General features: G+C 35.4%; 1 protein-coding gene across 2 annotated transcripts in view; it reads left to right on the forward strand.

The window, feature by feature from the left end:
* Cdh12 (cadherin 12) overlaps positions 1 to 24,551 on the forward strand; it is a 1,210,919-nt gene that overhangs the window by 903,983 nt on the left and 282,385 nt on the right. For both annotated transcript variants that reach the window (XM_087621288.1, NM_001427475.1), the window contains 1 exon segment: positions 10,453 to 10,747. In XM_087621288.1, the coding sequence (XP_087477414.1) occupies positions 10,453 to 10,747 (295 nt within the window).

Below are 24,551 nucleotides of genomic sequence, written 5' to 3' on the forward strand. Positions count from 1 at the left end.
AACCAGGAATAGCACCTCCAATGATGATGATAAAAAGTAATAAAATTGACATTCTTTATTTGTAGTTTTTAATAAGTGGCAATCTATAGCTCTACCAAATGTACTAGCAAAGAATTTCATTTCCTTGCTTACCATTGAAGAGTTAGATTGCACAAGATTTTGTTATCTTATTTGTGTCAATATCCTATGAATAGCCTAATAAAAAAGTAAATCCTATGTAACAATTGTATATTCATATAAAGACTAAGTGTCAAAAAAAGATGGTTAAGTGGATCCAAGATTGATGACCTGTGTTTGAATCCAATCTCAATTTGGTTGAAGCAGAACAACTTCCAAATGCAAAGCACATTGTGGATAACCCTCAAATAAACGCAAATAAACGAAAATTTAAACATTCTTAAAGATATTTCTGGAAAATACAAGTATAATTAACTAGCAGTTACTACTTATGCATTTAAAATTACACCTGAGTGAAATAATGAGTTGTTATTTTGAGTCATAATTATGTACTTTACATCCAGAATAAACCATTCTTGTTTTATCTAACACAATGAAGTATTATTACCTCCATTCATTTAAAGAATACAAACATTCATTCTAGCAAAACAGAAATTCTATTGCTATTTAATAACAATATTTTGTCTTTTATTAATGGTTATCATCTAAAGTGAAGATGTGCAAAGAATTTCATGACATTATAAATATAGAAGAAAAATTATTTTAATTTGCTTCTAAAATTTTCACCTCAAAACCATTGTAACAATCCAGTAACCTATCTGTTCCAAAAGTGGATATCAATGTAATATGATATCAAGAGAGAAAAATATACCGCCAGTTAATTAAAATTGTAGAATGTGATAACCAAATAAAATACCCTTTTGTGACATGCATTCAGGAGTCAAAGAGAAGACACTGAAGGAAACACTGGAGAGTGAGATATTTGTGTGTGTGTGTGTGTGTGTGTGTGTGTGTGTGTGTGTGTTGTCTTTGTTTTTGTTTTTCAACACCATGATACACAGTTCAGGCTTGAGTATCAGCTTTTGTTGCTCCAGAGCAATATAAATCATCTTGGTGTCCTTTGTTCTTCATTAGCATATCCTAGGGGAGTGTGAGCATTTTGAAACAGATCTCTATTTTCTTAAACAGAAGGTGAAATATTTCCAGATGATAAATAGCTCTGGGTGTGTTACCCAGGCAGGGGAGCTTTCAACTCACATCGGGCTGTTGAAAGAAATACCAAACATTACAAAGCAATATTCTGCTAGTCCATATCACTGAAAGCAAGCTAGCATGAGATGAGTCCTCTCAGGAGAACAGAGTGGAATGGATTGACAAATGTTTTTGGACATTCAAGACCTTTGAATACAAATATTTGTGGTACAATTTTATTTAGGTAGGAATACAGAAAATCACCGAGTCTTGTCTTCAATTTTCTTTCAACTATATCTTAAGCACATTCATTTTTGAGGCACTGACTCAGAGCAAATAGAATTGAAGATGCATTTAATATTCTATAAACTTACCAAGAAAAAAATGGTCCTTTGTACCCAATTAAACATTTTCAACCTGAGACATGTTGATAATTTTGTTATATTTATTTTAAATAGGTTAATCTGTATGGGTAAGGCATGTGAATGAAGCCAATAAACTACTGCTTTAAATGTCAAACAGTAGACTAACAAACATTGTAAAGAACATCTTCTATGTATTATAAATATACATGTTATAATTAGTAGTGAATATGACTGCATACATTCAAAGATTACCTCAAAACAACTTAAGTGCACACAGGAAACTTTTACCTTAAGTCTTAATTCTCATGAACAGATGTGACTATCAGATAAGTCTTTGCTTTCAGCCCCATGCTGTGCTATGCCTCAATCCCCATGTATGTCTGATGTTATACAGAGCTACACATCAATTAAAGCAAAGTTGTATAAGTCTGTTTTTTAAATCAATAGTTTTTTTAATCAGAAAAACAATAGGTTAAATAACATGTGAGAGACACATCAATAGGTTTTTCTGAGAGAGAATCTATTTACTTGGAAATAAAATGACAAATAGGTAGATATAAGTATGTATCCTTTTGCACTTAAAAGAATCCAGCTTTTACTCTTTTCTTCTCTGCTCTGGTACCTTCTTTGTCCCTGTCCCTTCTCTCCCCATCCACCCCCCAGATCGCCGTTCCCATTGCTGGTCTTTGTTCCTCCCCTCTTCTACTCTTCTTCTCTCATTAAACCTCTCCAAGTGGAAAAAAAATCTAGGAGAATTCTAATGAGAATTTTATACTTGTGTTTCCAAAGGGGAAAATACTTCAATTTCAATATCTATGTCTAAATTAGATAGTGAATGACCATGATATTATATTTATTTCAAATTGTGTATTCATAAAGCAAATACAGTAAAATGTTGATAATTTTAACCAAATATTCTAAGATTTTTCTTTTAGCCTTTGATCTATTGCTGTGATTTTTATATCAATTTTGTAAAGAAAATGGTATACTGCCTTAAAACTTTACTTCCTCTCTTGTGACAATATGAAATTTATAGTAAGATAATAAAAGCACAAACTCATAAGTAATTCTGCTAGACAGGTGTAGTAGCAGGAGAGAGGACAGTCTATTCTTTGAAACTTTAAATTGTTAAGTAACTGGAATGCTCTAAAAGAGTTCAAAGACTCTGAATAAACTATGCTGAGCCGGTTTGAGCCAATTGGGGGAAACTCAGAAGCAAAATCTCAAATTTAGGAATAAGATTTAGCAGGTAAACACAAAGACTGTTAGTCTGAATGTAGAGTTTCCCTTAAACACTTAAAGAGTAATATGATATAGGTATAAATAATCAACTTGACAACAATGAAGAAAGCACTGGATCAGAAGAAATGGTAAATAATCTGTTAAAGAATGGGAATGCATCTAACTCCATGGTGGTTTGTCATCCCCAGTCATATATCATGAATAAAACAGCATAATTTGTTGTGTTTTCATTCAACATAAAAGAAAAGTTAACAAAGTTAGCAAAGTTAATCAGTAAGTTCAACACACAGATTCCAAACTCCAAGTCACTGATATTTAAATATAAACAGAATATTCAGTCATCATGATTTAGAGAAAGCCAAAGTTATCATCAGTAAGGATCCACATTCCCAAGTAGAAAGGAAACATGGAAAGAATAAAAATTTAGGGAAAGCCTGTGCACTAAGATCAATAAAATATGTTTTCTATAAAACGAAGGTATGAATTTTAATGAGGATATATTTAAAAATTATAAAAGAAGATTTTATAGTAGATTTTATTTTATAGTAGATTTTGTGGTAATTCTGAAAAACATAAAAATTATAATAAATATTTGTTTTAGTTGAAATTCCAAGAGATATCTTGACTAAGGCAATGCTTTATTAAAATTTACCTTTATCATATTATTTTTATTATTGTTGTTTAATCTTTTTACAGTCCAGTCATTTTCCCCTTTCAGGTCTTCCCTCTCTCTGACTATTCCTCAGGCCATTCCTCCTCCCCTGTCTCCAAGAGGATGTCTGCAACCCCCACCCCCACCCCACCAAACCTGAGGGTTAGGTGCTTCTTCTCTCACTGAGACCAGACCAGGCAGTCCTCTGCTGTATATGTGTTGGGACCTCAGACCAGGTCATTTATGTTGCCTGGTTAGTGGCTCATTGTCTGAGAGATCTCAGAGGTTCAAGTTAGTTGAGACTGCTGGTGCTTCTATGGGGTTGCCTTACTTCTCCTCACCTTCTTCCAGCCTTTGTCTAATTCAACTATATGTATCCTGTGATTCTGTTGGGTGTAGGTCACTGCATCTGAATCTATCAGCTCTTTGTTGGGTTTCTAGGAGAGAAGCCATGCTAGGCTCCTGTCTGTAGACACACATAGAATCAGTAATATTGTCAGGCCTTGGATCCTCTCTTTCAGCTGGTTCCCAATTTGGGCCTGTCACTGGACCTTCTTTCCCTCAGTCTCTTCTCCAGTTTTGTCCTGCAGTTCTTTTAGACAGAAACGATTCTGCGTCAGAGTTTATGACAGTGAGATGGCAACACCATCCATCCCTCCACTTGATGTCCTGCCTTTCTACTGAAGATGGGATTGAGTAGTTCCCTCTCCACACTGTAATCCATTCTATCTAAAGTCCCTCCCTTTGAGTTCTAAGTGTCTCTCACCTCCCAGGTCTTTGGTACATCTTAGAGGGTCCCCCACCTCCTACCTCCTGAAGTTGCCTGTTTCTATTCTTTCTCCTGGCTCTCAGGGGTGTACTCCTGTTCCCCACAACCCAATTTTTGAACAAAGCATTCATTTGGGGATTGCTTTCTGTTTCAGAGGTTTAGCCCATTAACATCATCACAGGAAGCAAGGCAATATTCAGGAAGCCATGGTTATAGAAAAGTATTTGGGGTCCCATACCCTGATCAGTGGGTAGAGTGAGAGATCTCTAAGTCCATACCAGTGACACATTTCTACCAATAAGGCCACACCAATCCTTGTAATCCTTCTAAAGAGTGCAATTCCCTGGAGACTAAACATTCACATATATGAACCTATGTGGGCTATTCTTATTTGAGCCAAGACGTTAGACCTCTTGACACATATAGACTTGCAGCCTTATCATAATGCAAAAATGCACCTAGTCCACCTTCAAAAGTGCCCATATTCTTTTGTAATCTCAAACTATTTACCCCTCCAAAGTTCAAAGACTCTTCTGAGACTCAAGCAACCTCTTTACTGTAGCCTCCTATAAATTCAAAATCAAAAAAATTAGATCACACACTTCAACATACAATAGAACAGAATATATATTACCATTCCAAATGGAAAATATATTTAATATGGAAATAGAGAAAGTAAGACAAAGAGCAGCAAGGAAAACTTCAAATTCTGTAATGAAGCTTGCTGTTAGAGCGCTCCTCAGATATCTACCTCTTTTCAGCTAGTTGTCTATAAAACACTGCAGCCTCTGAGCTCCTTCCACACCAAGTCTGCCCATTTTCTTCTCAGTTATCCTACAGCTCTGATATCTCCCATACTGTTGAGTATCCAGCACAAACTTCCTCTTCACATTGCATGCAATGATCTCTCTGGGCATCATGCAGAAGAACCCGTGATACCTATCTGGCCTCCATGGCTTTTCTTAATGATAGATGGAGATTCCACTACTCCTTTCTCATATCCTTGACACTAAGGAGAGAACAAAGTGGCCAAAACTTCCAAATTCTTCTGCTTGACAGATATAAAGCTTGGACCCTCCTTTCAATTAATTTGCATCAGCTATTTTGATGGTTTTCTTCCCCATTTAAGCTTTTCATTAATTCCTTTGTACATTCTGGACTCATAGCTGAATAGGATATTGTCCTGAGGTCACCATTGATCAGGTTTTCCTGTGAATACTCCTCTCCTTGAGCACAGGACTTGGCTCGAATGACAAACTTTCTGCTGATCCTCTTTTCCTCAAACTATGAATTTTCTATTTATCTTGGCCAGCTTGGTCCTTTTCATTATAGATCTGCATCGAAGTGAACAATAATAACCACACAAAGCACATATAACCAGGCTGTCCTGAGATGTCTCCTGTCAGTACCAATGATCCAAACTCTTTAATTTTTAGGACAAGGGCAAAAAAGCAGCCATATTCTTTGTCAAAATATCAAGAGTGGTGTCTAAGTCACTTACATTCTTCTCGTAAGCCACTTGAGCTGGGTCATTATGAGTTACATCGTTCTCTGAATTACTGTCTGTCACGATTTTGATAGAACATTAAATGCTAGCTAAAGCTGAAGCACTCAGTCACTTTGGTACTAGACCCTCAAATCTTCCATATTCTTCAAAAGGTAACATGGTCAAGCCTTTCACCATAATAACCCTTTCCCTGGTATCAAGTTCTGTCTTAGTCACTGTTTTATTGCTGAAAATAGATACCATGCACAAGGTATCTTACTAAAAATTTAAAAGTAAGTTGTTGAAATGTATTTGGGACCCAGAAGTGATTTTCAGATCAAAAAGCATTACAGAGAACACGGAAATTATATTTTAAACATTTCATGGTTTAAAACCATTTTAAAAGAAAAAAGGTATATTAGAAGAGTTTGGGTAAAAATTGCTCACACATGTTTGCTTCAATCTTCTGCTGTTCACTTTTCTCAGGACAACTATCCTCTTTGTGTCTTAGGAGCAATACCTGTTTGTCTCTATCTCCCTTGAACAAACATGCCTGCTTCTAGGGCTTAGCAAATCAACACAGACATGTGTTTTCATACCGGGAGATGAGAGAATATGTTAAAACACTTGCTATGCAAGACTGAAAGCTCATGTCTGGAAAAGAAGTAAACAAAGAAACAAACAATCAAACCCACTGAAACAGCAAGAGAGATAAGTCTGTGCCTGTAATTGCGACACTCAAAGGAGATGACAGGCAGAAACTGGAAAATTCCTGTTTGTTTGAGGTATATAGTCTACCTTACTATGCAGAAGTAAATCTAAACGAGGTTCTGATTCAAATGCACTAACAACGAATTAGTGGTTGTCCTCTCACCTCTACATAAGAACCATGTCATGAATGGACACACACACACACACACACACACACACACACACTATATATATATATATATATATATTATGATTATATATTATATTGTATATTAAATTTTATATTAAATGGCTACAGTTTAATTTGGTAACATGTTTATCTAGTACAATCATATGTAAATAAAAATTTTTCCACCTGAAACAATAATGGTACAAGTTTTCTTTCATTTTTCTAGGAAAAACTACCTTTCAAAAATCAGAGAGTTCTCCTCCAAACTCCTTTCCTGTCTGCATGTCTAGTAAATGTGTCCTGGTAAATGGCAAATGAAAATAAAAGTCACTGCTGGGTATATTTATACAAACACTTTTCCATTTGATGTGCACATTTCAACTCACAGAAAATACAAACGAGCTGTCTTTTAACGCGGCAGTTCCAAGCCGCATTCAGAGATTGGCTGGTAAACATTTAACTTTAGATTAGCTTTCTCAAACTTTTAAGCACTGAATTTCAAGATTTGCTTCCACACTGAACCTAGGCCTCAGCATCTTTTTTTCAGCTTCTCTTGGCATCTCATTTTCACGCACCATCTGAGATGACTTGGAACACATCAGAAAATAACACCATTGCTTCCACAAAGCAACTATCTGGACAGTGCCTATTTCTGCATCCATTATTTGCGGGATGCTTTTGGGGAGTGGGGTAGATTTTATTTTAAGTGTCATTACTAAACGATGATCTTATTGGAGTTGGCAGTTTCAGTCTGCAAATGTTGTGGCACCTATTCAGAGAAACCTTATTTTTAATACGCGGCATAAGACACAAATATAGCACACATTTTTACATTGTTATTTTTATATAATTAATAATTTCTTTCGGAGATAATTTAGACAACTACATGAAATGATGTAGTATTATATTTTTAACAATTTACACCATCCAAAGAGGAGGAAAGGCGCCCTCAGTTCTTATGAAAATGAGACATAAAATTAGCCACATGGCATAAACCGAGGCTAAATTGCATCACCAGAGAACTGGAGAATTCAATTTTATCTATGGAGATCCACTGCTGAAAACAACAGTTTCTAAGTTTCTTAAAATGCCACATTTTCCATCTTTGCAGTTACCATTTATTTTAAGGAAATAAACAGAAGAAAACACACAAATGCTTACATATTCATACATACATTCCACATATCACTTATAAGAAATTCATCAATGTTTTTGAGTCTCCCAATTTCAGTATATGTAACTCAGTAATGTAGAAATTTAAATCACACACGCACAGGTGCACACGTGAATGCGTGTGCGCGCACACACACACACACACACACACACGTATATGTAAATTTTGAGGCTGGGTTTCTCTGAGTACCTCTGGCTGTTAGTGGAACTTGCTCTGTAGACAAGAAGCATGGAACTCATAGATATCCTTCTGCCTCTGCCTTCTGTGAACTGGGATTAAAGGCTTGAGTCACTACTACTTGGCACTAAAAACATAATTTTGAGGACCTCAAATGATAGGAAGAAAAGATGATGGTTTAGCGATTGGAAAATGGCTACCCAGTATTGTTTTTAAATCGAGTATAGCAGCACAGAGAAATAACTACATGATTACATTTGTGGAGTAATATATATTTGCTTTGCCACTTTTATTTTATGTTTCTGTATCTATATAATTGACCAATAAGAGTTAGATTGGCATAATGATACACCTCTCAAATCAGCACTTGGACGGTTGGCTCAAAAGGGTCTCTGTGACTCTGAAGCTAGCCTAGTCTACATGGAAAGCTCCAGACCAGACAGGACAACATAGTGAGACTCTGGCTTTTAAAGTAGATGTTTTTAAAGGGGAATGTGAGGGGAATAAGAGGAGACAGGAAGGGGTGGGTGGTCGGATGGGTGACTGAACACCCTAACAGAAGAAAGGGAGGAAGTATGGGATAGGGGGTTTATGGATGGGAAACTGGGAAAGGATATAGCATTTGAAACGTAATTTGAAAATGTCACTGAGTAAAAACACAGGATTTATCTTATCCTGTGCAATTTTCTACTGAAACTGTATTACATTTTCACTAAGTGAGATTCTTCAATATACAATAAGTTATTATTTTAATTTTTATATATATTGGTTAGTTAGATACTGGGTAATTTGCTGCTGGTTAAACTCCTATATCTATATCAGGATGCCACTGTCCATCAGCAGAGAATCAGTAACACTAACTCTTGCCTAAGTAGCCTGGGCAATGACTGTGATGTCTTTTACATTTTGCTGTGCTAAGACCAGAGAGATACTCAGTGTTTGCAGAGATACTTGGTGGTTTGCAGAGAACTTGGCTTCAGTTTTTAGAATGCATTTAGGGACTCATAACTTTCTGTCTGTAATCAGTATTAGGAGAGTGATATACTCTTCTCACACATCTGGAAATTGGGAGCATATAGGGTACAAATTCTTTATGTACACAATACATTCATTAGACACAAAGTAACAATAAACACTTTTAAAAGACACCACCACATGACTCGTCACAAAAATGGGCTGTGAATTTAACAATGTATTTCTAAGTAAAAATCTTAGCATTTTTTAATTTATTGTTTCTGATTTTTAATCTCTGTAAGACTAGATTTTTTAAGTTAGAAGGTTAAAGATGAAAGTTAGAGGAGGGAGCAGCCACTGGATTTAATTTGGAGTTTGATAGGGCTGACGGCACATCAGCTTACATATTCTTAAGTCAGTTTGAAAAGAAAACAGTTTTGACTTTAATCAAATGATATGGAATTTTCTTTTTGTAACTTTACTTGAATCAAACTGTGAAAACCCAATTAAGATTTTCACTCAGTTCTCAAAATATCTGCACGTATCCTTTAAGCCATTGCAAACTGGTTACTGCTCATAAAAACATCCCTCTTGCATTGAGCCTTTGCCTGTCTTATACCTTAACATAAATTTGAAAGGGAAAGTAATACCCATTGCATTGAATATCTTTAATAGTGTGGTTGACAATTGTGATTTGAAATTCATAAGTTCAAAGAACATTTTTCTACAGCTTGATTTTATGCTTCAAATCCCCCATGCTTTATAGCAGTTAAAAAAATAGGATAAAAAAACCCACTTCATCCCATCATTCTCTGTAATTTCTCTTATGCTGAAATTCAATGCATAAAAACTTCTAAAGGATAGTCCAAATTGTAGAGTTTCTCATCTTTCTTTAAATATTTTCTTCCATTCAAAAATTCACATTACATTACATTCTACACCAAATATACTTCTGAGAAAATTTAGATGTCAATGCAAATTCAAAACAAGATTTCATCTTAATAAAAGTTTGCATAGTGTTATTTTACTGAAATTAAACCAAAATGTTTAATTTGATGTTTAGACATATAACCAGAGATGACATTTTTAATTGCATTTTTCAGTAATAAATTTTAATGCCAATTCACAGAAGGCTTAGTATAAAAATGACATAATTGAATTTGATTTCAATGCTATCTTCTATGCTAAACGATTAATAAACCCAAAGTCACTGCAACAAAATATTTTCTCATAGAACAACCACCTTTATGTACATTTTATGGCAAATGCAAAAATGATTATAGTTACTACTGAGGTTCAAAATCATCTATAAATGATGTTCTGATGAAAGAGATTCTTATGTAAACTTGGAGAATTAAAATATATATTCTCAAAGAAGCAGTTTAAAGTATCTATAATAATGTTTGACTCAAAATAACATAATTTATAAGGACATATGTTAAGAGCACTGGCAAACGGCTCAGAAGTTAAGAGTGCTTTCTGAAATATCGTGCCACCCACACTCTAAGTTTCATTAATCAGGAAGGCATAGATATGACATAAAAGACTATAAAATATTAATTTATCTTATCTGATTAAATGAATTCTCTCTCTCTCTTTCTCAGTTACACTCTGACCTGGACAAGGGAGAAGGCACTGTTAAATACACGCTCTCTGGAGATGGTGCTGGCACTGTTTTCACGATTGATGAAACTACAGGAGACATTCATGCAATAAGAAGCCTGGATAGAGAAGAAAAACCTTTCTACACTCTTCGTGCTCAGGCAGTGGACATAGAAACCAGGAAGCCACTGGAGCCCGAATCAGAGTTCATCATTAAAGTGCAGGATATTAACGATAATGAGCCAAAGTTTTTGGATGGACCATATGTTGCTAGTGTTCCAGAAATGTCTCCTGTGGGTGAGTAGACAAATCAAGTTTATATTAGATGCTATTAACCACCTTCAATATTTTCCTGGTACATGCTGATGTCGATATCTTATTTATAAGATATCAATATTGTTCATTTATAAAACATTAATTTGTTCTAGAAACTGTCTCCTATACCAATATTCTATGAATAAAGCAGCAGTAATCTATGAATACAGACATATGAATATGTAACTTTTTAAACTATTTCCTAGTTTATTGATTTATTTGAACTCTCTCTCTCTCTATGTGTGTGTGTGTGTGTGTGTGTGTGTGTGTGTGTGTGTTTCAATCAATGATACAGATAACTACCAAATATCAAACTAAAACATTACATTAGTATCAGCAATGGACCAAAGAGAAGGTATTTGCATTTTCTGTGTTTTCTTTTCTTTTTCATTAATTAATTAGTTAATTTATTTATTTATTCTATATCCCAACCACAGACTTCCTTCCTCTCCTCCCTGTCCAATCATCTTGCCTCCTCTTTCCCATTCCACCCTCCTTTCACATCAGAAAATTGGAGACTTCACATGAATAACAACCAATTTTGGTATATCAGGTTGCAGTAGGACTAGGTACAAGTTCTCCTATTCAGATGAAAAGCACATCATACTTAGGGAAAAGGGATCCAGAAGCAGGCAGCAGAGTCAGTGACAGCCCCTGATTCTACCCTGTATGAGAACACACATGATGTCCTAAGCTGCATATCTGTTACATATGTATAGGGGGCAGAGGTCCATTTCATGCATGTTCTTTGGTTAGTATTTCAGACTCCTCAAGCACTGTATGCACCCAGCCACATTGGTTGATTCAGTACATTTTCTTTTTTTGTCCTTGACTTCTCTGACTCCCTCAAACCTTTCTCTCCCTCTTTCACAAGAATCCCAAGGTCTGCCTAATCTTTGCATCAGTTTTCATCACTTGCTGGGTGAGGCTTCTCACATGATAGCTATTCTAGCCTCCAGTCTGCAAGTATAGGAGAATATTATTAACAGTGTCAGGATTAGTGTTCTTCTTGGGATTTAAACCCTTCCTTTTAAACCCTCCTTCATGCGTTTAAATTGGGTCAGTCATTGGTGACCTTTTTCTCAGTTTCTGCTCCAACTTTATCCCTGAACATCTTGTAGCTGCAGCAAACTCCCAACTACAATGGAAACTGCTCTCCATTGATAATTTCTTTATCCATTCTTCAGTTGAGAGAAATCTGGTCGTTTCCATTTTCTAGTTATTACAAATAAAGCTGCTGTGAACGTAGTTGATCAAGTGTCCTTACGGTAGGGTAGAACATCTTTTTGAGTTTTTGTTCTTAGCCGATGTGAAAGTCTAAGACAGAATTTCCGAGTCTTGACTTTCATTTCCCTTATAACTAAGGATGTTCAACATTTCTTTAAATGAGTCCCAGCTATTACAGCTTCCTCTGTCTAGAATCCAGACCCTATTGTAAATTGAATTATTTGGTTTGTTGATGTCTAATTTCTTGAGTTCTTTAGATATTTTAGATATCAGTCTTCTGTTAGCTATAGGGTTGGTGACAAACTTTTCCCATTGCATATGCAATTTTTTGTCCTACTGATGATCTCTTGTGTATTACAGAAGCTTTTAAGATTCATGAGGTTCCATTTATTAATTATTGTTCTTTGTGCCTGAGTTGTAGGTATTCAGTTCAGGAGCTTGTATCCTGTGCCAATACATTAAAGGCTATTCCCCAGATTCTCTTCCATTAGATTTACTGTTATCTTAACTATCAAATACCTCAAAATAAAGCTGGAACGTCTTTGATCCACCTTGGACTTTAGTTTTGTACAGGACAATAAAGATAGATCTTTTTTCATTCTTCTACATGAAGATAGCCAGTTAGACTAGCACCATTTATTGAAGATACATTCCTTTTTCTTTTGTATATTTTTGGCTTCTTTGTAAAAAATCAAGTGTCCATAGGTGTGTGACTTTACTATTGCATCTTCAGTTCAATTCCATTGATCATCCTGTCTGGATTTTTCCCAATACTATGTGGTTTGTATTAGAGTTACTCTGCTGTACACAGCATGAAATCAGGGATGGTTATACTTCCAGCAGTTCTTGTATTGTACAGAAACATTTTAGCTGTCCTGGATACTTTGTTTTTAAATATGAAGTTGAGAATTGCTTATTTAAAGTCTGTAAAGGGTTGTGCTGGAAGTTTGTTGGGTAAGAAATTGAATCTGTAGATAGTTTTTGGTAAAATAGACATCTTTACTATGTTAATCCTATTAATCCAAGAGTATTGGAAATCTTTTCATCTGTCATCTTCCTGAATTTCCTTCTTCAAAGACTTGAAGTACCTGCTGTACAGGTCATTCACTTGCTTGGTCAGAGTTGTACCAAGTTGTTTCAAATTATTTGCAGCATGTATAAATGGTGTTATTTCCCTAATTTCTTTCTCTGTGCATTTATCACTTGTATAAAGAAGAACTACTGATTTTCTTTTGAGATAATTTTGTATCCAGCCATTTTGCTCAAAGAGTTTATCAGCTGTAGGTTTATCTGGGAAGATTTTTGAGACACACATATATAGTATCATATTTGCAAATAGCAATACTTTGTCATTTCCAATTTGTATCCCTTTGATATCTTTTAGTTGTCTGACTGCTGTAGCTAAAATTTCAAGTACTGAATTGAATAGACAGGGAAGGAGTGGGCAGCCATGTCTTGTCCGTAATTTTAGTGAAATAGCTTTAAGTTTCTCTTGATTTAATTTGATGTTGGCTAACAGCCTGCTATATATAGCCTTTATTGAGTTTAGATATATGTCTGTATCCCTGAGACCTGCAAGACTTTTATCATAAAGTGGTTTTGGATTTTGCCAAAGGATTTTTAAGCATCTAATGAGATTATCATGTATTCTGTTTTGTTTTGATTTAGTTTTTGTTTTGTTTTGTTTTGTTTTGATTTTGTGTTTTTTTATATGGTAGATTATATTGATGTGTTTTTGTATGATGAACCCTCTCTACATTTCTTGGATGAAGCCTACTTTATCATCATGGACAGTGTTTTATTTATTATAAGTTATTGGGTTAGGTTTGAAAGTATGTTATTTTGCATCAATTTTAATAAAGAAAATTTGTCTGAAATTCTCTTTTCTTTGTTGAGTCTTCTTGTGGTTTTGGTATCAGGATGATTGTGACCTCATAGAACGAGTTTGGCAATGTTCCTTCTGTTTTTATTTTGTTTGAGAATAGTTTGAGAAGTTTTGGCATTAACACTTCTTTGAAAGTTTGCCCTGAACTTATTTGGTTGGGAGATTTTTACTTTAAAAAATCTTATTTTAGGGGGTTATATATCTTCATAAAAAGTTTACCTGATCAGAAATCAAGAACATTATCCATTTCATTTAGATTTTCCAATTTTGTACTCTACAGGTTTTTGAATTAAGACCTAATGATTCTTAGAATTTGCACAATGTATGTTATGTGCCTCCATTCATTTCTGATTATGTTAACTTGGATATTCCACATCTGCCTTTTAGTTACTCAGTTACAGGTTTGTCTATCTTGTTGATTTTCTCACAGTATCAGCTCTTGGTTCCTTTGATTTTTTTTATTGTTCTCTGTGTTTCTATTTAATTGATTTCAGCCCAGTGTTTGTATATTTCCTGCCATCTACTCCTCTTGGGTGATTTTGTTTGTTTCTTTCTTTCTTTTTTTTTCTAGTGCTTTCAGGTAGGTGGTAAAGTCATTAGTATGAGATATCACTAATTTCTTTATGAAGGACCTTAATGCTATGAAATTTCATCCTAATACTGCTTTCATTGTATCCTATAAGTTTGGATATGTTGTGCATTCATTTTGATGACATTTAGGAAGATTTTTAATTTATTTATTTGTTTATTTTTTCCCTGATTGAATGGTCCTTGACAAGAAAGTTGTTCAGTTTCTAAGAATCTGCAGGTTTTCTGTTGGTTTTATTGTTATTGAAGTGCACTTTAAGACATGGTAATCTGATGAGATACAAGGAGTTGTTTCAATTGTCTTTTACCTGTTGAGAGTTGCTCTGTGACTGAGTGTGTAGTACATTTTGAAGGAGGTTCCATGAGGTACTGAGAAAGAAGGTATATTGTTTCAGGTTTGTGTGAAATATTCTGTAGATATCTCTTTGATACACTTGATTCACAATCTATGTTAGTTTTATTATTTCTCTTCAGATTTTGTCTGGAAGATATGTCGATTGGTAAATGAGAGATATTATGGTCCCCCACCATTAATGTGCATGGTTTGATATGTAATTTAAGTTTTAGTAAGCTTTCATTTTGAATGTAGATGTCCTTGTGTGTGCATATGTCCCTTCTTAAGTTTAGAAAACCTCCTTGGGGTATCTTATGTAGGGCGGATTCATAGATAGATATTGCTTAAGTTTGATTTCATTAGAGTATATTTGGCTATCTCCTAAATGATGATGGAAAGGTTTTCTGGGTATAGTAGACTTGGGAGGCACCTGTGGTCATTTAGATACTGTAAGACATCTGCCCGTGCCTTTCTGGCACTTAGAATCTTTTTTGAGATTTAGAATATAAGTCTGATAGTTTCACCCCTTTACGTTATTTGGTCTTTTCCCCTTGCAGCTTTTAATATTTTTCATTAATATTCTTATATTTTCTGTTTTGATTATCATGTGATGGGAGGGTTTATTCCATTTATTTGAGGATATCATACGATATATAATCATATTTATCCTTACTTCCTTCCCTTAACTACTCTCAAGTCCATCCTACTTCTTTACTTCCACAATTTTCTATCATGTGAAAAATTGTATACTTCATCCACTGCAGTTTTCATACCATAAAATGTTGTAAAGAGAATGTGAGGGAAACAGTCACACTACTAGATTGTGTCAATTCAACACGGCTTGGGTCCCAAAGGAAGATGAAAACTCTTTGAGGGACCAGCTTAGTGTGGGTGGTAGCAGCCCTGAGAAGGTGGTCCTCAGAAACGTAATTAAGGTAGCTGGAGATGACTGTGAGCTTGGGTACTTCTTCATAATCTCTGCTCCATTCCTGCCTTCAGGCTCCTGCCTTGAGTTCTTGTCCCATGTGACATATTATAACTTGTAAGCCAAAATAAAGCCTTACCCCAAAACTTCTTTTTTGGTCACGGCTTGTAGCTCAGCAGTAGAAACCTAACTAAAACAGATATTGATACCAGGATTATAGATATTGCTATTATATATCCGTCTGGGTTGATTTTGGGAACACTGTGGAAGTGTCTAAAACCTTGGGCTATAAAAGTTATTTAGTATTCAGAGCTTAATAAATTTTCGGGGCTTGGGAGACAAGAATCTTGAGAACAATTCAGATGATGTAGGTCTGGCTTGAGAAGAGTTTTAAGTTTGAGAGTCCCTTTAAGGTCTCTAGCAGGGTGATTCATGTGATATATTTGAATTATGAATCTGTGCTATCTTGTCTGATAGGGGTGAAGAATCAGCTGTGATTAACAAGAGACCAGAACCACCCAATAAATGTGTTTGTTTTTTCCTAAGGCATATTTTTTTACTGATCATATGGGGCTGAAAAATTAACTGTGATTAAGCATAGGATAGAATCAGTGATTGCAATCTTTTGGGAAGTGTATCCTCCATGACAGCACACCAAAACTGTGGTTCAAAGGAAACAAAACCTGCATGCCAGGATGATGGGCAGATTTGGCAATTTTTAAGAGTTTCACAGAGTTATTAACAAGACATTTGCAGGACTGACAGGGTCACAGAAAGATGCTATGGCCTGCTATTATGGGAGGGTAGGAGAGACCATTAGACAGTGTGCAAGCTTGGTTACAAGGGAAGGTTTATAACAGGAAAAAACTGAGGCATGGTACTATATGGTAGAGTTCATGACATAGGGACCACGAGAGATCATAACAAAGGCATAACCCAGTTCAGTGTTGATTCCAGTAAACCGGAGATTCAAGAAGGGTCGGTCTACCAAGGATAACAGTAGCTGTCAAGTGGAGCCAACCTGAGTCCATGATACAAGCTTCATGTGCTGTGAATGGGAGAGCCAATGAAGAGTTTTGCAAGCCCTTTGGAGACCAGTAGATCATGATTGAATACTAGACATTGAATACTGATTTGTTTATACTGTTGGAATTTGGTTTAGATTTGATCTGTCTATAATTGTGGCCTGCTTCATCCCTCATGAAGTAAGTATGTAAATTGTTTTAACTTTACAGGAGCCTACAACTGAGAGATTTTGAAATTTTAAAGAGCTGGTAGATTTCTAAAGAGAACCCAGGCTTTTTAAAATATTGAAAAATTTAAGACTTGGGGTAGGCAATATATATATTCCCAGAATATATATATATATATATATATATATATATATATATATATATATATAATCTCCAAGTATGAGTTTTCTTTATTGTTTCTACTTCCATCTTTAGGTCTTGAAAAAATGCTATTCATTTCCTGTACCTGTGTCATTATATTTTCCTTTATTCCTTCAAGAAAATTAATAATTTCCTCTTCAAAGGCTTCTGTCATCTTCAAAAGTTTAGAATGAAGGTCTATTTATTGTTCTTCAGCTGGGACAGGATATCCAGGGCTTGATGTAGTTACAAAGCCCTGCCGCGTTGTTGATTGTGTTCTTATGTTGGCATTTATCCATCTGGTTTTCCCTAGTAAAGACAGGCCTTGTGGAGTACAGGCACATATTTGGGCCAGAAAAGAGAGCACAGAGGACTGGGTGCAGTTTATAAGTTTACAACTGTTGGGTGTGCTTTAGGGAGAATTTGTAGGCAATGGATTAAGGAGGAGTGGTGTTATTTTGTTGTCTTGGAGCCAGCAGGCAGAGTTGTGGGACAGGAAATGGAGTGCAGGGGATAGGGCAACAAGACAGGTCCTAGTTCACTGGTGTTAGGAGTTTTCTAGGCTGATATGGCAGGCAAGGAACCTGGGACATAGTCGTACTTGGTTTTCCAGATGCTGGCAGGCCATGATCGAGAAAATCGATGTCAAGGGATAGGGCACAGCTCATTGCTGCTAGGAGTGTCCCAGGGGATCTGCAGTCAAGGGATTGGGGGTGGGGATGGGGCTCCTCTAGTTGTCCCTGGTGCTCATGGTTCTCTGGCTATGCATGGTGAGCTGTGGTTCTAAAGATGAAGCTCAGGGGACAGGCTCAGCTCACCTAGGGAAGGGAGAGATAACCTGGTCTCTGATTTTGCCGTATTGGAGGAACACATGATTAATTATAGTATGAGAAAGTGAATTTACTGTATGATGATAGATTCTTCAAAGTGTGTCTTTAAGTACAACCTTTAATGGAAACCTTCATTATTATTCCTGTTGGTCTGTTTGTCTGTCTATCTATATTCTACAAACCTACCATTTATTATATAAATATAGATGACTAGACAGTATAGATAGATATAACAATGAAATGTTTATTAAAATTCCAAAGCATGGGAAATTTTGTATTTTATATCTTCTTTGAATATGCAAGCATAATATTTCTACTTTTACATAAGTAAAAGGAGGTATCAAAATATGAATTAAGTGTGTAAATAAGGTAAGGACAATGAGTTGCATATGTGCTGTCTCAAAATCTTACTTATACATATCAAATCAAGATTCTACTGAAGAAGTTGAATTGTGACAACTATTACATGTGTCTTTCACAGCAAACAGACTTAACATACAACTGGAATTCTGATCATAGAACTTCGTTGTTTCTATGAACTGCTTCAACTCAGCTGTCAGCTCTTATCACCATGTGAGAAAAACTCATCATTTTAATATTCTAAGGGCAGACCTTTGTCACTACTAGTTTTGCACAATGTGATTCCTTTTATTTCACTTCATTTCATTCTATTTTCTTGGGATCTTTAAATCTCTGACCAAGAACCAACTGCATGTTGTATAGCTGATTAACAATAGAGCCTTTGCTCTCCCTTATCAGTTTGTCCATAGTAGATACAGACATTTAGGTATTCTTTGAGCAAAATCATTTTTCCCAATGACTGTAAGTAGAGAAAAATAAATAAGAGGTAAAAGACACTAAACTGAGTTATACATATAGTAAATAGCAATGTATGGGACATATAACATATAATAATGATGCTATTTATAAGGAAATAGGTATGAAGAATAGTTATAAGGAAAGACATTATTTTATATAATGTGTACAATAATAAAAAGAAAATTATAAAACATCACAAATACTTAAGAAGCTAGTATATTTATAACATAAACATAAGGTGAGTAAATACTGTAGCACTGAAACAAAGTTTATTATGCAAATGTGAATTTAATCCTAATGGGCTTTATATATGAAAGAAAGCTCAAGCAAACCTACAATGAAAAGTATAGGAAGGGACTATTCCAAGGACGATACTTATGTAGGTTCAGAAAATGTTGAAAAGTTAAGTAGAAATTTCAAGGAAAATTAATATTTCAGACATAATATAATATAATGCACTTAACAACCTGAGATTCAAAATTGTCCTCTTGACTCTATGAATGGTTAGAGAGGAAGGTTGTTCTGGTAATAACTTCTGCTACCTCCAATCTGCCATGGTAACATGTTCAAAGACAAACTGCTTCTACTTTGACCTAAGAAAATTGCCTCTTGATCCAGAGAGTCCCCAGATCCTTGGAGACAAATTTAGACTTTATGAATGTGCTCTTAATTCTTTAAGACCATGAACAGCACAATGAATTACGATAATGTGCCCTCCTTAATATCTGATGATTATGCATCTGGGGACCATGCATTTTCAGTTACTTTCTTCAAGACCGCAGACAGTTTGGCGATTTTAAACCTGTGTTCAAGCCTGTATCCTCTTCCTCTCCCTTAGCTTAGTCACATTCAAAAACGTACTGATTGGTTTTAGTGGCTTTTGAATATGAATCGAGATTTAAGGACTGTGTTTTACTGTTACTTAAGCTATTGTTAGGTACCAGGTGACCTCACTTGAGAGTATTGTCCCTCTTAATATTTAACTGTCACAAAACCCTCTTCCTGATTCATGAAATTCTAGTAACTACGGTGAATGAGGAGATAGAAATGTGTTTAGAACAAAGTTAATCACAACTGCTAATTTTGATTTTTTTCTAGTGAATTATTTCCCTTTTCAGAAATTGACATTGAGCGTACAATATTATAGGACTGTCCCAAACATTTAGAAAGTGCATTATGATGTTTTCTTATCTCCATTACATTTTATTTATATATAACACATAGTTGAAGGATGGGGCTTCTCGCTTAGAATATACTAGAGTAGTATATTTCTTTTGTTCATCCTAAACAAATGATATTAACTTTAAATTATATTAAATTTAAATAAATAAGCCATGGAAAATTAAACTACTTCATAACAAAGGTAAATGCCAAATGTATTTCTATTTTTATTCCCCTTATGTTTGATTTCTATGGCATTTTATAAGAAACAGTGAAATTTGGGATTATTTTTTCATCTTTGTATAACTTATTCATTAAGAATTCTACATAGTATATTCTACAATATTCTTTCCTATACCCTAATTCCTTTCATATACTCCACATTCCTTTCTAATCCACTTCATGTTTTTTCTCTTGAAAAAACAAGTCACTAAAAAACAGAGATTCAGTTCATGTTGAACAACCATTTTTGAGCATATGTCCTATCCTTATGGGGTTGACTTAGTGTTACTCCATTAACAGATGTCCATTTCCCCCTTAGAACAGCAATCTTTTCAATATAACTTCTTGGCTATTGATGGGAGTTTGTGCTCACTTACCCTTTTCTCTGCTCTGATTTTTTTTCCCTTGGGCTTGTGCCAGCCTTGTGAAAGCTGTTTGAGTCTCTGTAAATTCATTCATATGTGCATCAATCTTGATGTGCCTAGAAAGGCCATTTCTATATTCACACATCTCCAGGCTTTAAAATTATTAATCCCTTATTCCACATAGATTCCTAATCATTGAGAAAGATGTAATAAAAGTATCCAATTCAGGACTGACCACTCCAAGGTAGTTTGCTTTCTGCATATTGTATAGTTATGGATCTTTGTGCTAATTACCTTCTATTGATAGAGGAAGCTCTGATGATTGTTCAACAAGACATTGATCTACAGCTTCATTGTTATGGAAGTTCTATAAAGAGAAAGACCTAGAAATAATACGAACCATCACAAGTGGCACAGTAGTGACAGATAGATAATCTTTGACTGTTATCTATGCTAAATTAGCAAACTCTTCTCAGAAGCTCAGGGAAATAATGCATTGTGTGTTTTATCGTTGTTTGTTTGTTTGTTTTCATAACTATTGAGGCGTTTTTCTTATATAACCAAAAATACAAATTTTAAACACAGGAATTTAGATTCTAAGGCTCAGAATCAATCCAAGTTTTATCAGTGGTATCAATACAATTTTTATTATTGTTCTAAATCACACGTTGGACTTAAAATTTTAAATATATATAACGTGTGTTTCATGGGTTATTATCCTCTTTCAATTAAGATTTTTTTATTTCTTTATGGTAAAAGTTGTTAAAATTTTCCCTAAGATAAGATTTTTAGGATATTTTGGATTTGTATGGTTTTATGGTTCTCTCTCTCTCTCTCTCTCTCTCTCTCTCTCTCTCTCTCTCTCTCTCTTTTTCTCAGTCCCTCCCTCCCTCCCTCCCTCTCTTTCTCTGTCTGTCTGAGTGTGATGGGGGAGTATGTGTAGTATTCCAGGTGTAAAATAAGACTCATTTAGAACTTATAGGAAATCCTGAGGTGTAAGTCATTGCCTTCTACCTTGTTTGACACAAGACCAAATTTTACTACTGTGTAGATGTGGCTATCTGATCTATGGACTTCCTGGAATCTTTCTGCTGTTGTATCCCATGACTTTATTTGAAAAGCTAGGATTTTAGAAACAGTATACTGATTGGTTTTACCCAGGTTCTGGAATTTGAACTCTTATCATTTTAATTCTGTGACAAGCAGTTCTATACATTGAGCAGTCTCCCTAAGGACATGTGCAAAATGTGTTAGGTAGAGGCCATGCAGGCACACACTGAGCAGCAGTGGATAAGTGAGTTTCCCAAAGATAGCACATGCTCACAGTTTTGCTCAGCTGCAATGGATGTATCCTGGAGAGGCATGCCCTGTGATTACTTCTTGCTCCTATTGTACCTTCTCATGTTTGTCACTGCTATATTTCTCAGATATCAGGGATGGTGCAATTAGGTATGGGGAGACTCTCACTGCCTATAGCCTGGTTGATTACCTTCTGGGTGATAGACTTTCTCTGGCAATTTTCCTCCAGATCAACATGATGATCTTTCATAATATAATATTATATTCATCTAATAATACATTAGATGATTTAATGATTTTATTGAAAACATGATTTATTTAAAGAGGTTTAGGAAGGTAGGATAGTGGATTGAAAGTTTAAGGAAGTAGTTTATGCTGCTTTACCAGAAACATAAACAAGTTAGAATTAGAAGCAGAGTCTTCCTCTTCCCTTGTAGAAAAGTGGGGGCTGCAGAAGTTAGAAAAGGAGAGGATTGCCTTATTTGGCATCAGTGGGAGGGAGCCCCTTTGTCCTGTGGAGGCTGGATGACCAAGTGTAGGAGAATGCTAGAATACTGAGGTGGGGGTGGGTGCATGGGAGAGAACCCTCAAAGAAGCAGGGGTATGGGGAAGGGGATAGGAGTTTATGGAGGGGAAACTGGAAAGGGAAATAACATTAGAAATGTAAATAAATAGAAATAACCAATAAAAAAAGAAAAGAAAAGGAGTACAGTAAGCTTTCATGAGTTACAAGCATATAACTGTACTTGGAAGCGAGTAAAGAGTAAATAATTCTAATATGACTGTAAGATATAGAATAGATTATTAGCAAATTTCACTGAACAAGTCCTCAAGCACAAAACTTAAAATAGATGATGATCTCCTTCTTGATAAATACAAATTGTCTTCACCTAAGCATAGGAAAAAAACTTGTTTATATAGACTGTGTCACTTAAACTTTGCTCTTCAATGACAAAAGAGTCATCGCTTTGGGGTTAACACAAACTGTGGAAAGAAATATATATGGGAAGTGTTTAATGAGGTATGAGTTTCAAAATAAGAATACATAACTGATAATCTTGTAATTTCCTCTTGTATAATGATTTTAATCTGTTTTTAAAGAGTATGTTTTGGTGGTGATTATGTTTAGAGAATATTTAGGCCATGGCTATCAAGTATTTTTTTAACATAGAGAGCTTTGTATTAAATGGCATAAAAAGCTTGAAGGGGCTCGAGACCCCAAAAGTACAACAATGCCAAGCAACCAGAGCTTCCAGGGATTAAGCCACTACCTAAAGACTATACATGGACTGACCCTGGACTCTGACCCCATAGGTAGCAATGAATATCCTAGTAAGAGCACCAGTGGAAGGGGAAGCCCTGGGTCCTGCTAAGACTGAACCCCCAGTGAACTAGTCTATGGGGGGAGGGCGGCAATGGGGGGAGGGTTGGGAAGGGAACACCCATAAGGAAGGGGAGGGGGGAGGGGGATGTTTGCCCGGAAACCGGGAAAGGGAATAACACTCGAAATGTATATAAGAAATACTCAAGTTAATAAAAAAATAAAAATAAAAAAAAAGTCTAAGGGAAAAAGTAAAGTAGGAGTTTGCTCATCCAACATGTATGTATATATATATATATATGTATATATATATATATATGATTAAGTTTGTTAGAGCCTGCTCATAGGAGCTTTGCTCTATACATGCACAAAATGCATCCCCAATGAAGTTCAAGGTATCCAGAGAATTTCTCATTGGTAACAAGAAGTGCCTGCCCAGTGAACGGAGCTTTATTCCGCAGAGAAAAGTCTGCTGAATAATCAATGGTGGACTACATATCAGTTTGCCTTTGTTTACCCTGAGGTGTTGAAGCTGGCCATTGAGAAGTGTGCTCTGATTCAAAGGTTTATTGGTGATAATATATTCATTAAAACTGCCAGTACTCAGTTGTTGCTGCATCAAACTAAGACTTTCCATCAGCACTGCACAACTCTAATTGTTACAGTAAAGTGAGCCTCCATTCAGGGAATGGAGTATGTCAGCTTAGAATCACAGTAAAACCCTTTCCAGTGATGTTCTCCACAGTCTATGTACTGTGTGTATATATTTAGCTTCTTCTAAGACACCCAGTATCCCATCCTTGTATAGCCTGAGTTCTAAGACAGGAAACTCAATTTCATATGTCAACAGGTGACCTAAGTTTAGTTGTGGGGACCTGAGACACAAAAAAGTCCACTATATTAACCCAGGTTCATCCAAGACACAATGGTGAGAAAGATATAAAATATGTCGTGTTGTTATATCTGCTGAAAAAACTAGAACATAGCACAACACGGAAGACCAGGTCACTACAAAACAGTCTTTTGACTGAGCTGAGTAGGTTGATATGGGGAATAAATATCATTGTGCATTCCATATTTTAGGCTCTTTTTTCCTCTGTTTGCATTATAACTTCTGTTATACACTATAATATGTTGGAGTGCAATGCTGGTGTTTAAAATGTTTAGAGTCAGATGTCCTTCATCCTTTAAGGAATCCCTCTACTATTCCCCAGAAGTGTATACCTGTAAAGATTTCACAGCTTGGTTGTGTTTTGATTCTCCCACTTGCAACTAAGGAACAATAACACTTTATTCTCAAGATTATTGGAAATAGGAAATAAAAATATGTGTACTGCTTAGACCATACCTGTAATTTTAAGTGAAGAACGGTACTACTAATATTTTTTTGCTCATTCTCTGGAGACTTGTAGAGAAGGTGTTGATTACAGAAGTCCT

Source organism: Rattus norvegicus, chromosome 2 (genome assembly GCF_021556685.1).
Source record: "Rattus norvegicus strain SHRSP/BbbUtx chromosome 2, alternate assembly SHRSP_T2T, whole genome shotgun sequence".
Lineage (NCBI taxonomy): Eukaryota > Metazoa > Chordata > Mammalia > Rodentia > Muridae > Rattus > Rattus norvegicus.